The sequence below is a fragment of the Nicotiana tabacum genome, chromosome 7, assembly GCF_000715075.1.
Source record: "Nicotiana tabacum cultivar K326 chromosome 7, ASM71507v2, whole genome shotgun sequence".
NCBI lineage: Eukaryota > Viridiplantae > Streptophyta > Magnoliopsida > Solanales > Solanaceae > Nicotiana > Nicotiana tabacum.
This window is the reverse complement of record NC_134086.1, coordinates 16,240,206-16,257,520: the sequence shown is the minus strand read 5'-3', so window position 1 is coordinate 16,257,520 and position 17,315 is coordinate 16,240,206. Positions and strand designations below refer to the sequence as shown.

The following is a 17,315-nucleotide window of genomic DNA, read 5'->3' as shown; positions in this document are numbered from 1 at the left end:
GCTGTCATTATGGGCGGGTTAAGTTAAATTAAAGATGTTTATCGGGCGGGTTGGGACGGGCTGGACACAAAATTGATCAGCCCGTTAGGGTTACGGGCGGGTTGTTAGCGGGCTGGAGTTAACGGGCTGGTGGCAGGCTGGGATTTTTCGGGTTCTATAGGGCCCGTACGGGTTCGGGCTTAGCGGGTTCGGGCGGGTCAGGCTTTCGTTTTTTTAATTATTTTTAACTGTCTTATATTTTTCTTTTTCAATGTTATTGATAGTTTAGGCGGTTTTGCGGGCTGTCGCGGGCTGAGGCCCATTAAGGGCTTAACGGGTTGTGGCGGGTTCGGGTACCCGTTTGGCGAAAACTTAACGTTACTAGCCCGCCCCCCGTCCAACCCGTCCCAACCCGCACATGAGTGCACAGTAACGAGCTGGATCAGGCTAGACCGGGTTGAACCGGGTTGTTAGCGGGTCAGCCCGACCCGATTAGCACCTCTAAGTTAAATAAACCAGCTTGTTAAAAAGGAAAAAATGTGAATCTTTTTTGTTTCCCCCTCGATATGGTATCTGTTTCACACGTTCGGTTTTCGTATTAGTAATTAAAATATAGTCATCATTTACAGAGTCATTAAAAATCGTCATTATTTTTCTGCAACACATAATGTTCCAGCATAATATACTGAAGATTAGAGCACTTGGTATGAACTTCCAACATATTATATTGGAACTCCAGTATACGAAAAGTTCCAGCATAATATATTCGAGACTGGAACATATGTATATGAACTTCCAGTATATTGTGTTGGAATTTCAGCACACGAAAAGTTTCAGCATAATATACTGGTGATTGGAGTACATGTGTCACGCCTCGAACCTGGGCTTGGACGTAACACGGTACTCGGTGCCTAACTACATGTGACCGAGCGAACCAACTGGCTGGCTGAATCAACATGTGATATCATAACATACTGAATGCGGAAGATAAACTAACACATGCTGATATACTGAAAGTCTGGATGATATAAATCAAAGTACGAAAATATTAAAACAAGTCTGAAACATATATGTAGTCAACATTGCTTAACATGAAAGGCCTGAGACTCTGTCTAACTGTTACTCTAGTCTATGAAGCCTCTAATGAAGTACTGAAAACATTGACTACCTGAAAATACTGAAGACTATAAGATAATTATAATTCCCCGAAAGAACTCGGGATCACTAAACAGCTGATACGAGAGTCCTAGCGCTCTGAATCATCAACCTGTAAATCATTATCTGCATCATGAGATGCAGGCCCCGGACATGAGGGATGTACATTTGAATTGCACTGGTATGTAAAGCAACTGAAAGAAAGAATTAAAAATGTTGAAACTGAAACTAAGCTGATAATTGAGAATTGATAATTGATAACTGAAATGATAACTATTGAAACTGAAACTGAAATGATAATTGATAACGGATAACTAAACTGATAACGGATAACTGAACTGATAACTTATAACTGGTAACTGAACTGATAACTGATGACTGAAATGATAAAGGAAGTAAGGATATGAATACTCCCTCTTCTGAATGATGAACAACCTATTTATCTGAATAAATTACGGCCTCGAGCCCAATATATATATGCACAAGCTACGGTACTCATGTCTATGGAAAGTATTGTCACACCTCCTTTTTGCGCACCCGCGTGGGGTGAAGGAGTTTTTCCAATTAAAGGACAATCGAAACGGGATTCGTTTATTTATTTCAGAGTCGCCACTTGGGAGATTTAGGGTGTCCCAAGTCACCAATTTAATCCCGAATCGAGGAAAAGAATGACTCCATATTACAGTCTGCGTACCAGAAATCCGGATAAGGAATTTTGTTAACCCGGGAGAAGGTGTTAGGCATTCCCGAGTTCCGTGGTTCTAGCACGGTCGCTCAACTGTCATATTCGGCTTGATTATCTGATTTTATACAAATATGAACTTATGTGCAAATTTTAACTCTTTACCGCTTTATTATTATATTTTTTAAAAGAATGTGAACATCGTTTAAAAAATATGTCTTTGGATTGCGTCACATGAAATGCACCCGCAATCCGGAACATATTTTATTTGATGTTTTGGGATTTGGATTTGGGTCGCATGAAATGCACACCCCAGTTTAAGAAAGTAAATTACTAAACATGCGCTTAAAGAGACTATCACGTTATTATTTTGGGAAGGCCGTGAAATTTGCTAAACGGCTCGTCCCGAAGACTAAGTAATTAAAGCAATACATTTTGTGAGGGCCCCGCAATCTGCGCGTTTTATTTGGCGAGGCTCGTCTCATTTTTATTTTAAAAGGATATCCTAAAGCGACTACATTCTTCTATTTTTTGTCCGTCTCTAAAATGAAAGAGGAAAAGAGATCCTAATCCCATTACATACTTGAAATTGTTATAGTCGATCTCCGAACAAAATTTATAAAATTCGAATGCGAGGACGCGTATGGGTCATCCGTTTGCCAAATCATGGGCCTGGGTCCAATGCATATGATATTACACTGGACCTGGGCCATCTTTATTCCGATATGGGCCTAATTAATTGTTTCTACACCTATTCGTGAGTTTGCAAAGCTGAAAGATAAACTGATACTATTTCATTTAACAGTTTGTTGTAAGTTTTAAAGTAAGCGATCTGTTGGCATGAAAGAACTTAAAGATCTAGTTTTAATCCTAATTCAAACCATTTGCGTACTGAAATTAGACTGTCATGACAATTAGAAGTCTATTGGCCTAATTCTAGTTTGACATGCATCTTTACAAACAAACTGAAATAAGCAGGGTGCTTTTTAGCATCATATCCTTCTTTTAACTAAGGTCCTACATAGGGAGTTCATAAACTAAATGACTGCATATATGAAAACGGTCCAGTTATACAGCTCCTTGGCAGGAGTCTACATATCAGTGATACATAAAATGGCTTAAGTACAATCAGTAAAGAAAACTAAATTCAGTTTATAACTTCAACTTCTTCATGTGTATATTCATGCTTCAAATGTCAACTTCAACATGGAATTACATCAGCTTAGTATGTGTACCTGGATTTAGACAACAAGAACAAGAACAAGAAGAAGAATATCAGCAGCAAGCAGCCAGGCAGCAGTAATACAGCAGTAACAAACAGCAACAGTATAACCACTAGTTCACGAACAACCAACAACATTTTCAACAACGATAAACCCATAGGTAGTCGAGCACCAACCAACAATCCCAGAACAGAGTAGTAAACCCGCAGAAAAACCCAGAATATTCAATGCAATAGTAACAGCAGTTCAATAATCACAACAACTCGACGAATAACCAACAACAGCTTCAATAGCAATAAGACCATAAGCAGTCCAGCAGTATACAGAAGCCCAGAATACAGTAGTAATCCCGCAGAGAAATCAGAATACCCCAATGAAATAGTAACAGCCCAACTATATAACCGATTTGACAAAAGATAGCTTGACTATCCACAATATCCAACCAAACAACTGACTAGCTGCCTTTTCTTTTAAAGGGCTGTCCAGTGTTGACTCTTGATTGCCAACATTAGTCTCTTATGCAGTTTCAGACAGTATTTAGTTCACAGTTTTTCTGAAATTTTCTTCTGTTTTCTTTCAATTTGTTTTTTCAACCCCCCTTATTAGTAAAAAAAATGAGCTTATTTATAGGCCCAAAGGACCTTCACAGGACTGCCTCGTATCCAGACTTCCTCCCCATACCCTTCAACTTCCCACGCCTAAGTATCTTCTTGATGCCAGTCATTTGGTTCCCCACTATAGTATGCTTGTCATATTGATTCATTCAAGAGTCATGGACTTTTATTAGATTATTTATTTTGACCCATGTTCTTGTGTTGTGCACCCCACTAATACTAGATTAATAGTATTTTTCATTAACCAATTGACAGCCCATTAATCCTAAGCATTTGTCAGTCTTTGACACCCCAAATTATCCCTCAAACTACTAATTATTACTGCCTTACCCCACCCCCTTCGCATCGCTGAGTCTGTTAACTATAACCATTTTAATCCTAATTCGAACCTCATCAACTAACAAACTACAAACTATAATTAGTTTACCACTGAATTTAGACAAACATTTAATCAGAATCAAGCAGTATGAATCAAGTCGTTGCCTTCCAAGACTGTAAAACACAAACGACAATATGTATCGAATCGACTTTGCGAGTTACAACATATACTAATCAGTTAACAACAAAAACATGCTAAAACAGAGCACACACGTGATTCATGTGTTTTTGGATGAAACATGGAACTTATGAAACTTAATTATTTGACGACGTTACTCAAATCGACTATACAAACTATTACATGTAACAAACAATCAACAAACAACATAGACTAAACATGCCACCAAATTATTCCAATATTCGGGACATTTAGCATGGAATTTACGAAACTTAACTATTCGACGACATTAGTCGAAACGAATAGATATCTTATAACATACACCTAACACTGAAAATAGAAAAGAAATCGACCAAATAAAATGGTCTTTGAAGATGGGGAGAATTGACAGAAAAATAATCAAAAATCCAAAACAAATCTACGGACATACGAATAACACACAAACAGAAGGATAGAAAAGAAAATTACCCCGGAAGCTTACAGCAAAAACGAACCAGGCCTGAACCGGACTTGAATTCTTTGAGGTCGAATGGACTTTAATCGAAGTGTTCCGTGACTGAGAACACCTCGATTAAGGTCTATTAGACCCCAATCTGTTGTTGATTTGGACGGGCCCTCATGGATTCGATTTTTAGGGTTCTTGAGCTCAGATTTGGGGTTCGAAGAGTTCTACCTAGATTCGACCGGAACCAAAGGCATCTGGGGTATGAGGGAGGCCAGGGGGTGTTGTGGTGTAAGTTTGGAGTCAGTTGGGTCAGATTTGTGTTTGGCTCAAACCTTCGAATGATTATTCGAGACGTTCTAGGAAGATTCGAGCCAAACCATCACCATATCGGGGTTGAGGGTGGTCTTGTGTCTTAAGGGTGTTAGTCTGGTGGTCATCGACGTTGTTGCCGCCGGGTTTACATGAAAGGGGAGCTACGACGGCTGCTAGGGTTTGGGGTGTTTGGGATTGTCTCTGGGAGATGATGAAATCGGGGGGGGTGTTTGGATAGGGGGCGGGGTAACAGGGTTGGGTTTATATATGACTTAGGGGTTTAGATCCTGGCCGTTGGATCAAGTGAGATCGATGGCCAGGATCTATTCACTAAAGAGGGACGACGTCGTTTGGGTGTGATGGTGGGTGAGACCGGATAGGGGAATGGATCGGATCAAGTCAACGGGTCTAGGGGATGTGATCCTGGCCGTCGATCCATTTGAGATCAACGGCCCTGCTCAACTGGGACAGAAACGGTGTCGTTCGGGCACCTCTGAGGAGACGGACCAGTTTACCTCATTGGGCCAGCTCGTTTGGGCCTATTTTTATTTTAATTTCTTGGCCCAAACCGAGTATTCTTACTATTTTTAACTCTTTTTCTTTTCTACTTTAATTAACAAACCACAAAATTCTAAAAATATTTTTTTGTAAAACCAAAATTAACCTACAACAATGTTAAACCTTAACAACAATTAACACACAAGGTCCCATATTTAATTAAAAATAAAATTACACCACGACACACATAAATGACAAAATACAACAAAAATGCATATTTTTTGTGATTTTCTTTCTTTTAAAATAAAACAGGTTTTAATTGACTCCACAATGCATAATTACATCTTGAATGTATATGCAACATGTATTTATACATACATATATATATATATATATATATATATATATATATATATATATATATATATATATATATATATATATATATATATATATATATATATATATATATATATATATATATATATATATATATATATATATATTATATCAATCACACCAACGACAAGCTTTTACGGACCAAATAATTACCAAAATGTCACGTAAATTCTAAAAATCGTACACAGATGGATTTTGTTTTTATTTTTTGATTTCTTTTGGAGTAATTTTCGTGAAGCAAAAATCACGTGCTCACATACATAACTACGGCCTCAGGCCCAAAATGCATAAAGCATAAACTACGGCCTCAGGCCCAAACATGCATAAAGAATAAACTACGGCCTCAGGGCCAAATACAGGTGTTCAGCATTCAGGAACTGAGAATCAAACTGCAATACATGATAGTGAAATACTGAATCACACTGAGTTACATGATACTGGAATACTAGATCACACTAAGTTACATAATACTGGAATATTGAATAGGACTACACTGAGACATATATTCTTGAACTGATTATGAATACTGAAACTTCAACTGTTTATGGCATACTGAGTAACCTATACTAAGACTCGGGGGCATCAAACCCAAGTCTATATTGAATACGCACTGAGCTCACAACGTTCAGAATGAAAGTAGTGAACGAGTTATGAAACTAGAGAATAGAAGTTCTACAACTATTCAAGGAGTTAGGCTTAACTATATTTCTGAGGCAATTGGTAACGTCGTAAAAGAAACGTAGTGTAGGGAGAATCATTAAAATTTCCAAACATAGAGAGTTAGCCTCACATACCTTAACTTTCTGCTCTTGAGAGTAATACAATATCTGTCAACCCTTTCAACTTTAATCTATATCAATACAAGTCAAAGAGATTCCATATTAGCAATAATTCTCATATTTTGGTCACTTAAGTATTTTCTCAAACACTTGGTGACATAAAGCTTCATAGTCCTTATTAATGGTGTCTCTACACCCAATAACTCATTTTCTTGCTCATAGATATATTCTAAAGTCTCAAATGGTTATAATCAACATCATTCTTTATCACCCATAAGGTAAACAACACCCTTAATCAATAATCAACAATCAACAAGCCAAACCTATAATTGTTCATGTTTTTCTATCAAACCCATCAACTCATATCCCATGAACTTGTAGTCAACAATCATTAATCCAACGCTATAATCAATTAGAGGGTGAAGATATTACCTTCTTGACGTTCAATCTTCTTGAATTCTAGTTCTAGGGTTCCTTATCTCAACAATGATGACCCAATCAAATATCTAATGATTTGGAGGATTTACCCATGTTAATAAGATGTTAGGAAATTGAAATTAATTTAGAATCACCATTAGAACTTACCTTGGGTGGTTGAGGGACCCTTAAGGAGTTAGGGTTTTGAGAGCTTCCCTTTCTAGAGTAAGTTTTTATATTTTGGGGCTGTGGGGGACGAAGTAGGGCTTTAAAATGACCCCCCATGAGCGCCCCCGCGCACCTGGTAGGCCTGACCGCGCAAAATGGCAGTAACACTGCCTCAGGAGCACGGTCGCGCTCAGGGCGCGCATATCGCATACTGTTCTGTAAAATGTACATAACTTTGTGCACAGAGATCCGTTCGGGCTTCATAATATATCGTTGAAAATCTATTTCAAAGGCCTACAACTTTTATGCTTTGAGTTTTCTCAAAATTCTTACAAATTTTCACTATACCCTGATGGAAGACAAACCTTCTGCAAACTTAGTCGATTTTGTCAAATCTTATGCACCTCACTTTTCATCTTGATTTTGAAACAACTATTTTACCCATAATCATCCCGATGAGACTTCACATGTCCAAAATATAACCTTACTACTCCTTTAACTCATTCATACCTAAGCCGAATTTACGGGGTGTTACAACATGTGTATGGATTTCCAGTATATTATGTTGTAACTCCAGCACATGATGGAATTCCAACATGTTATGCTGGAAGTTCACATATAAAAAATTCGAACTCCAGCATATTATGTTGGTATATTTTCCAATTTTAAACAGTATTTTTGTTCATATTTATCTTTTATATAAAAAATGACTAAATTTCGACTACTTTAAAACTGTGGCTATTTTTCAATTATCACTTGTAAATCTACTATTTTTTAATTTCTCCCGTTTTGGACCCCTCGATCCCCTGACTAATTCATATTGGCGCAGCATAAGGCTTATTAAAGAAACAAAAAATACTCTCACATCATAATTTTTTTATTTTCAAAATTTGAGCTCGAAACCTATTCTTCTCTTAATGTCAAATACTCATGAATCAATATTTGTGGGCTCAATTTTTTATAAAATTTGTTGGGAGTATTATAACTTTTAGCTTGCGCCAGAAACTATTTACATCTAGTAGCCGAAAAAGTATATTAAATTTGTATAATTTTTGTATATAAAATACAAAATTTATATATATACAAAAAATATACAAATTATATACAGCTATGATTTGTTTAACAAATATGGACTCGTTTCATTTAACTATTAATTTTGTTTAGTTTCAAACGACTTATTTTTAGATACAATTTTAATAATAATGTGAGATATGTATTAGAAAAATAATGTGTTTAACAGTTCTTTAAAAACGAGAGTTTTACATGTCAAAATTACGAAATAAAGACAAGTAAAGATTTACTTTATTGTAAAAATTATCTAAATAAATATATTAGTATGTTAAATTTACCTTTATGATGGTAACTTTAATTAAGTTTTTTAATTTTATTTACCAATGTAAAACATAAATCACAAAAGGCCATTAAGGATAGTGTAAGAGACACTTTTGTTAGATACATAGTGAAAAGTGTTTATTATCTGTTCGATCTTAATTAATACACATAGTGGGAGTGTCTATTAATTATGCTTACTCACATGGCTGGGAAAAGGTATTGACACGGGATAGTATGTATGTGTACAGAGAGTTTAAGGGTCAAAATGTACAAGATAGAAGGTAACAACTAACTTAACCAATTAGTTGTATTAGTAGTGGTAGTTAAATATGTCTACATAGGACTATTAATCCTCTTCTTAGCTTAATTCTTTTCCAATCGATAATGGAAAGGGAGTTCTCTCTCAATGCCTCTTCTCTCAATTCCTCATGCATGTCTTCTCTCATGAAAACTTAATATGGTATCAAAGCAGTGAATTCAGCTTCGTTGTTGATTTTTCGCTGTCAATTTCATAATTCCGATCTTCGATTTCAAACTCCACTTCGTCGAAGATCGTCGTCCCAAAGCTAGGGTTTTCAATTCAAAGCAAAAATGGTAATTGATGAAGGATCGAGTACCGAGACTGTGCTAGGGCACACTCATCCCCTGTATTTGTGACCTTCGGACACGCTGGGAGAGCATCTTGTTGAATTCAAGCTAATAGGGACTGAGAACTATAATTTGTGGTTTAGATCTATGAGAATTGGACTGTTTACGAAGAACAAAATCAGATTGACGGAAGCTGTAAAAAGGAGAATTTTGGGCAGAATGTGCATGATCACTATGACAGATGCAATGTATCTGTGCTATCGTGGATAATGAATGATGTTACCAAGGAGCTCTACAACACTGTAGCTTATGGATCTTCTGCATGCAATGTGTGGAAGGATTTGTAACGCTTTGACAAAAGGAACATTTCTAGAATCTATCATTTGCATCAGGAAATTATAGCTCTTAAGCAAGGTTTAGCATCAATATCCACTTACTATTCTAAACTAAAGGATTTATGGGATGAGTATGATGCTATGACACTTACTCATTCATGTCTGTTTCCTGAATCGAAGTTATTTCTGGAACATATTTAGCAACAACGTCTGGTGCGATTTTTGAGTGGTCTTAATGAGCCATTTGCTCAAGCAAAATGGCAGATAATGTTGATGATTCCAACTCTAAACATCAATGAAGCCTATGCGATGGTTGTGCAGGATGAGAGCCAGCGAGCCAAAGCAACTGGCATCAGTAATTTGGAAATAGGAGCCCAGGCAATATATAACATAGGTCATGGAGCTAACACAATGGCTTTCAATGCTGGTTATGGAGCTAATGTTGTGGCTTACAACACAGGGTAAAATGTTGTGGCTTACAACTAGGGGTGTTCATGGTTCGGTTTGGGTCGATTTTTTCCAAAAAAGAAATCAAACCAAGTAAGTTAGTTTTCTAAATATTGGAACAAAGCCAAACCAATTAAGTCGGTTTTTTATCGATTCGGTTTTTGTCGGGTTTTCAGTTTTTCGATTATTTGTCGGTTTTTTCTTAAATATGAGACATACACTACCAAATTCATATTCATGCGACTACATTTTCAACGTAACGCTATCAATTTAATTGCTCTTTTAGAAATCTATCATTTACCAAGATATATTAATGATAATTGAATCAAATAGTGATGAATAGTTTAAGTACTCAATTAAAATAGATTATTTTTAACATGAAATAAATTCTTGTACTTTGCAAAAGAAAATTATCAATCAAACTAGAATGTAAAAAATAATAATTAGATTATTATAATAGTAAAAAACTAGACTAAAAATATAAATGACTAATATGTACCATTAAATTTTAGAAACTTTATATAAAATATACATATATATAGGTATAAGAATAAATTCAAATAGCTACTTTTATAGTCGGTTTGGTTTATTTTTTTTATTAAAACCAAAATCAAACCAAATTTGATCGGTTATTAAAATTCAAAATCAAAATCAAACCAAACCTAAAAATATCGGGGTTTTTTGTCGATTTGGTTTGATTTTTCAGGTTTTTATGAACACGCCTAGTTACAACATAGGACAAGCATACACTGTGGGCTACAAGCAAAAGAACCAGTTGTACTGTGGCTATTGTAAACAAAAAGGTTCACACTAGGAATGTTTGTTACAAACTGGTTGGCTATCATGTAGACTTTAAACCAAAGAGGAAGACATTTGGAAGGAATGTAACTGCAACACATCATGTGTAGATGGACAAATCTAAATCCCCTTATGAGCAGAAGGAATGTACAAAAGGTGCACCACCAGGACATTTCTTTACAGAGGAGCAATATCATCAGCTACTTCAAATGCTCAACCAGACCAACACTTCAGTTGATACAACAACTCATACTAAGATCACAGGTATACCGATGTCACTTCTGAGTATGATCAAGGAAAATAGGTGGATTATAGACTCAGGAGCTACAAATCACATGTTGTCTAGCCTGCATTTGTACATTGACTATGTGAAGCTGTCTAAGAATAGTTTGAGCAAGGTGCAACTGTCTACTGGAGAGATAAGTGTAATTACACACTTAGGGTCTTCCAATATAGTAGATGGCATGATGATCAAGAGTGTACTTTATGTACCTAAACTTAGGTACAATATGTTATCAGTGTCTAAGCTGACCAAGGATTTGAGCTTATTTCTTGCCTTCTTTTCTGTCTGGTGTGTATTCCAGGACATTTGCAGTGGCAAGGTGAAGGGTATTGGTAGAGTAGAGCATGAATTATATGTGCTAGACTAGACTGTCAAGAGTAACACCTAGGAAGGACTGCCTATTGGCCTTATATCTTCTACATTGCCTGTAAATAGAATAAATAGTACCTTATGGCATAAAAGGTTAGGTCATGTACCTATGGATACTATGAAAAGGATACCTATGTTTGGAAACACAATGTTTGTTAATTGTGATGATCATTGCTCTGTATGCCCCTTGGTTAACCAAACACGTTTGCCCTTTTCAAATAATACTAACAAGAGTAATGCATTAGGTGATCCTATTCATGCAAATGTATGGGACCCTTTAGGGTACCTACCCACGATACTCTTGTGGTTGATTTCAGTAGGTTCACATGGGTGTGCCTCATGAATATTCTAAGGATGAATCAATTGTGGTGTTAAAATTCTTCATTGCTTTGATTAAAACAATATTTTCTTCCACTGTCAAAACTCTTAGAACAGACAATGAAGGAGAATTTTTCAGTAACCAGCTTAAGGAGTTATTGAATACAAAAAGTATCACACATCAAAGCACATATTCCTACACCCCTCAACAGAATGGAATAGTAGAGAAGAGATATAGATACACCTTGGACATTGCCAGGTCACTGAGGTTCCAAGCAAATCTGCCTTTGAAGTTTTGGGGAGAATGCATTATGACAATAATATATTTGATCAACAGAATCCCCTCAAGGTATTGGGTGGGAAGTGCCCATTTGAATTGGTGTTTAATAAAATTCCTTCACTAGACCATCTCAAGGTGTTTTGGATGTCTTTGCTATACTGCAAACTTAAAGAAAATGGACAAATTCTCTGCCAGAGCTGTTCTTGCAATCTTCTTAGGTTATTCCTTAACTCAGAAGGGCTATAAACTGTTTGATCTATCTAATCATGTCGTTTTTGTTAGCAGAGATGTTGATTTCAAGGAAGACAACTTCCCATTCATGCAGCTATCGAATGAATCAAGCTTAGTGGCGCCACTTATACATCATAATCACAATGTGGATATCACAGACTTTGACACTCATCATGTGTCAATTACTCTTCCTAGTGATGATTCTGCATCACATACAATACCCATGTGCATGTACATGAATATGATCTTCCCAGCATCCATGTTGTTGATCCCTCGACATCACCTATTGTTGATCCTCCAATCACTGCACATTCACCACTGCTTCAACATGCTGACAACTTGAACAATTTTGAGCCTCGCAGGATCTCTAGAATTTCTAGGCCCCCCATTTGGATGCAAGACTATGTGAGTTACCAGAAGAGTGTCTACCCTATTTCTAACTCTGTCAGCTATATTCAACTGAAGCCTCACTACTCCAAATGATTAGATGTTTATTCTTCTTAGACAGAACCAAGATCCTTTGCTGAAGCTGCTAAGGATCCTAAATGGGTTGATGCTATGCAACAAGAAATTCAAGCCTTGGAAGATAACCAGACTTAGAGCTTGGTGCCTCTACCACATTGGAAGCAGCCTATAGGGTGTAAGTGAGTATTCAAAATTAAATATCAGGCTTCAGGTGAGGTTGAGAGGTACAAAGCTCGACTTGTGGTCAAAGGTTACACACAGAAGGAGGGTCTTGACTACATTGATACTTTCTCACCTGTTGCTAAAATAGTGACAGTCAGATCAATCGTAGTAGTAGCATCTTCCTCTGGTTGGCCTCTCTATCATATGGATGTTCATAATGCCTTCTTGCAAGGCGACTTAGTTGAAGAAGTTAACATGCTTGTCCCTCCAGGTTTCTCTAAGGGGACTAACAAGCAGGGGGAGTACCTTGTATGAATGCTACATAGGTTTCTATATGACCTCAAGCAAACATCATGACAATGGAACATCAAGCTATCTGAGGCACTACAGACCATAGGGTTCTCCCAAAGTCACTATGACCACTCTCTATTTACTAGGAAGACTGATGCCTACATTGTCCTAGTGCTAGTTTATGTGGATGATTTGATAGTCACTAGGAACAACATTACAGAAATCAACAGGACAAGGGATAACTTGCGGCAGTTCTTTAAAATGAAGGACCTAGGAGAGTTAAAATTCTTTGTTGGAATTGAATTTGCTCAATCAGATAAAAGAATATATATGAGCCAACGTAAATATGCTTTAGAACTGATTTCAGAACTCAGACTAGCAGGAGCCAAACCTTCTAGCACATCATTAGAAGCAAATAAAAAATTAACTTCAGTGGATTTTGACAAATTGACATCCTCCTCTATGGATACTGCCCAAGATCCTCTCTTGAAGGATGTTGGTGAGTTTCAAAGATTGGTGGGAAGGTTATTATACTTAACAAAAAAATAGGCCGGATATATCATTTGTTGTACAAACCTTGAGTCAATATATGCACTCTCCTGTGCAATCTCATCTAGATACAGCCAGAAGAGTTGTCAGATATGTCAAGAGTGCACCAGGTCAAGGACTGTTGTTACCTTCATATGGTGATGGCACTCTGAAGGCATATTATGATGCTGATTGGGGAGAATGCCTTCAAACTAGAAGGTCTGGTTACTCAATGTTCTATGGCTATGCTTTGATCTCTTGGAAATCAAAGAAGCAGGAAACAGTCGCAAGGAGTTCAGCTGAAGCTGAGTTTAGAAGCATGGCTTCAACTGCAGCTGAAATTGTCTGGCTCATTGGTCTGTTTGGTGAGTTAGATGGCAAAATGCAATTACCCGTTGCTCTATTTTGTGACAGCAAGGCAGCAATCCAAATTGCAGCAAATCCCATCTTCCATGAATACATAAAACACATTGACATTGATTGTCATTTCATTAGAAAGAAGATAAAGGCTGACATCATCAAGACTATACATGTGAACACTAAGGAGAAGATAGTAGATTTATTGACTAAGGGGCTTGGGCGAACACAACACCATCATTTGCTTTGCAAACTTGGAGTAAAGAATATTTTTCTACCCTCCAGTTTGAGGGGGAGTATTGAGTCGGGATAGTGTATGAGATAGTGTATAGTGTGTATGTGTACAGAGAGTTTAGGGATCAAAGTGTACAAGATAGAAGTTATCAACTAACTTAACCAATTAGCTGTATTAGTAGTGGTAGTTAAATATGTCTGTATAAGACTATTCATTCTCTTCTTAGCTTAATTCTTTTCCAGTCGATAATGGAAATGGAGTTCTCTCTAAATGCCTCTTCTCTCAATTCCTCATGCATGTCTTCTTCCATGGAAACTTAATAAAAGGTGTACAATTCACAGACCTCAAACAAAAAATTACATTTTTTTCTAGTGATATGAAAATCAAGCCAGTCTAAATAAAGACCTATTGTATGGGGTAAAATTGATAAATGATAGGTGGATGCTCGTCAAATTGACACATGGCACTGAAGACAAATAGAGTATGAGCGAGCAAATAGCTGGCACCGATTATGAACATGTGACATGAACTGAGTAAGTTCTGAAAATGCTGGAATCGAGGTGAAAGTTTGAAAGATAGATATCGGTTCGAACGGGAAGCATTCAATGAGCAATCGTTACAAAGAATCTTTGTATTTATACTCAACCGTTATGCAGCCATCAATAGTGGTTTTATTCATATTAAAGAAGAACTTGATTTGGGTATCTTGTCTTCCTAAATTGAGCTATAAATAAAGTAATTTATATTCATTGTAGTGGGGGAAACATCTGTCCAGAAAAAGGCTAAACTTACTTTGATTCTACTAAAAACATTCTTTGTTTCTACTCAATATACTGTTGTTACTCTTGCTTCCGGAGAAGCTCATTTCACAATGAGCCTTGCATTTTTCTTTAAGTTTCTTTAATTAATTTTTTTTTGTTATTTTATTCTTAATTTATGTGTTTATAAATCACGTTACAAATTTAACTGTACTGTTTTACAAGTAAACACCTATTAATACTTTTCGATTTCCATATTGTATAAGGTATACTAAATAAGCAAGCTCCTGTATTTGAGGAAGTGGGTAACCTAACCCCCTCTTAATCAAATGTTCTGTGCTCAAACATCCCTGTCTTTGGATTGGAAACAGAAGGAGTAACAATTCAACCTTCTTACTTCGTACTAGCTAGGTACCATTGCGGAGAAACACATTTTGCCAAAGTGAAAAGCAGAAAAAAAATCAAACAAAAAAGTAAGGAAAAATGACATTGTAAAAATAATAGCTGAATAAATGTATAAAATTTGTATATTTTTTTTGTATATATACACATTTTGTATGTTAATGTTTTGAGGAGCACATTTTGCTTTTGGGCCACATCGGTTTGGGCCAATTTATTATGGGCCTTTTTATTACATCTCGGCTAGTTTATTGGGGGATTTGCATCTATACCCGCTTTTTGTGTCACGTTTTAACTTGTGTCCGTTTTGCAAAAAAAATTGCAAACGTACCCGCTTTTTCGCATAACTTCAGCATACGGGGCTGAAGTAACAAAGGCAATCACGCAAAACTTCAGCATTCTAGAAGCCGAGCCTGAAGTTCAGCTCTAGAGCTGAAGTTTTTGTTTTGTAACTGACGAACTTTAGCTCTAGAGCTGAAGTTTTTGTTTTTGTAACTAGTGAAGTTTTTGTTTTGTAACTCGCGATTTGTAACTGGCGAACTTCAGTTCTAGAGCTGAAGTTTTTGTTTGTAACTGGCGAACTTCAGCTCTAGAGCTGAAGTTTTTGTTTTTGTAACTGACGAACTTCAGCTCTAGAGCTGAAGTTTTTGTTTGTAACTGGCGAAAGTTTTTGTTTTTATTACTGGCGAACTTCAGCTCTAGAGTTGAAGTTTGCTAGTTACAACTTCAGCTCGAAAGTTAAAATGACTTTGTAAAAAGTATTTACATAATAGATTTATGTAAATCACCTTCAATAAAGAGAACTCTCCTTCCAACCCTATCAACAACAAGAATAGAAATAAAGGTGACAATAAAATTAACACCACCAGTTATCACAGCAGACATAAGCGAAGCAGTATCGCCAAAACCAATCGTCTTAAAAAGAACAAGTGCATAAAACATGATAACATTCATCCCAGTTAACTGTTGAAATGCAGGAATAAGCATAGCAAATGTCAGTTGTGGCCTATTCCTTCGTTCGCGTATATTACTCCAAGGAATAAGCACAGCAAATGGAAGGAGAGTTCTCTTTATTGAAGGGGGAAGAAAGGAGGCTAAAGTTGTTTAAAAAGTGAGTACAAATTAAAAGTTTTAAAAAAATGGATATAAGTTAAATGAGGGCGACCAAATAGGACGCCACATGCAATTTTTACAAGATTAGGTATGAGGTAAAAACTTAATTGCAAGTTTATAGCCAAAACCATAGATAATTCGTGAAACACAAAATAAAGTTTCAATCAATAGAAGAAAAATGATCATTATCATATTTTTCGTCAAGTCAAAACTAAAAGAAAATGATCGACGTTAAGATGATGCTTCATAAGTGAAATCACCAAATCTTTTTTTTTAAAATTATTTTAAATCCTCTATTTTTCTCTAATGTAAAGCCTTTAGGCAATTATTAAAAAGGAAAATAAAATTCTCCTACTTGAAATCCTCATTCAAGTGCACTATATAACCTTATAAATTTAGTAAATTATACAATTAACTTAGTCAGTTAGATATCTTTCTTCTTAAACTAGGTGAAATCAAATTCTAACGCGTCTATTTTGTTATCACAATCTTATTATATAATATTGTGTTGAAATTTTTTACATGCGCTTTAAGGAAATACTACTAACTATTATTTTAGAATATTGGCAAGTAAAATCTTAAGAATTTTTAGCATATAATCTTCGGATGGCTCCTATTTTCTTCTGTGATTTAATATTTATATATTGATAGTGCAAAAAAAAAAAAAAAAGAACGTGCTATCAAAATTAGGGTAAATACTTATTTATACCGGGTGTTTATACCAAACTATATTAACTCACAATGGTTAACTAATTAATTGGATGATAATGCATGTAACTTACCATGGTTATGATTGAAGTCCATATGCAAGACACATGTCATATATCTATTGGGTTGGTGTAAACACCCGATGCAGGTA

At 36.1% G+C, this 17,315-nt stretch overlaps 1 protein-coding gene across 1 annotated transcript; it reads left to right on the top strand.

Annotated features, from left to right (window-relative positions):
* Positions 1–11,428: 11,428 nt before the first annotated feature.
* On the top strand, positions 11,429–13,090 carry LOC142161998 (uncharacterized). Its single transcript, XM_075218293.1, has 4 exons — positions 11,429–11,584; positions 11,897–11,986; positions 12,090–12,323; positions 12,818–13,090. The coding sequence occupies exons 1-4, from the start codon at positions 11,429–11,431 to the stop codon at positions 13,088–13,090; spliced, it is 753 nt and encodes a 250-aa protein (XP_075074394.1).
* Positions 13,091–17,315: the final 4,225 nt, after the last annotated feature.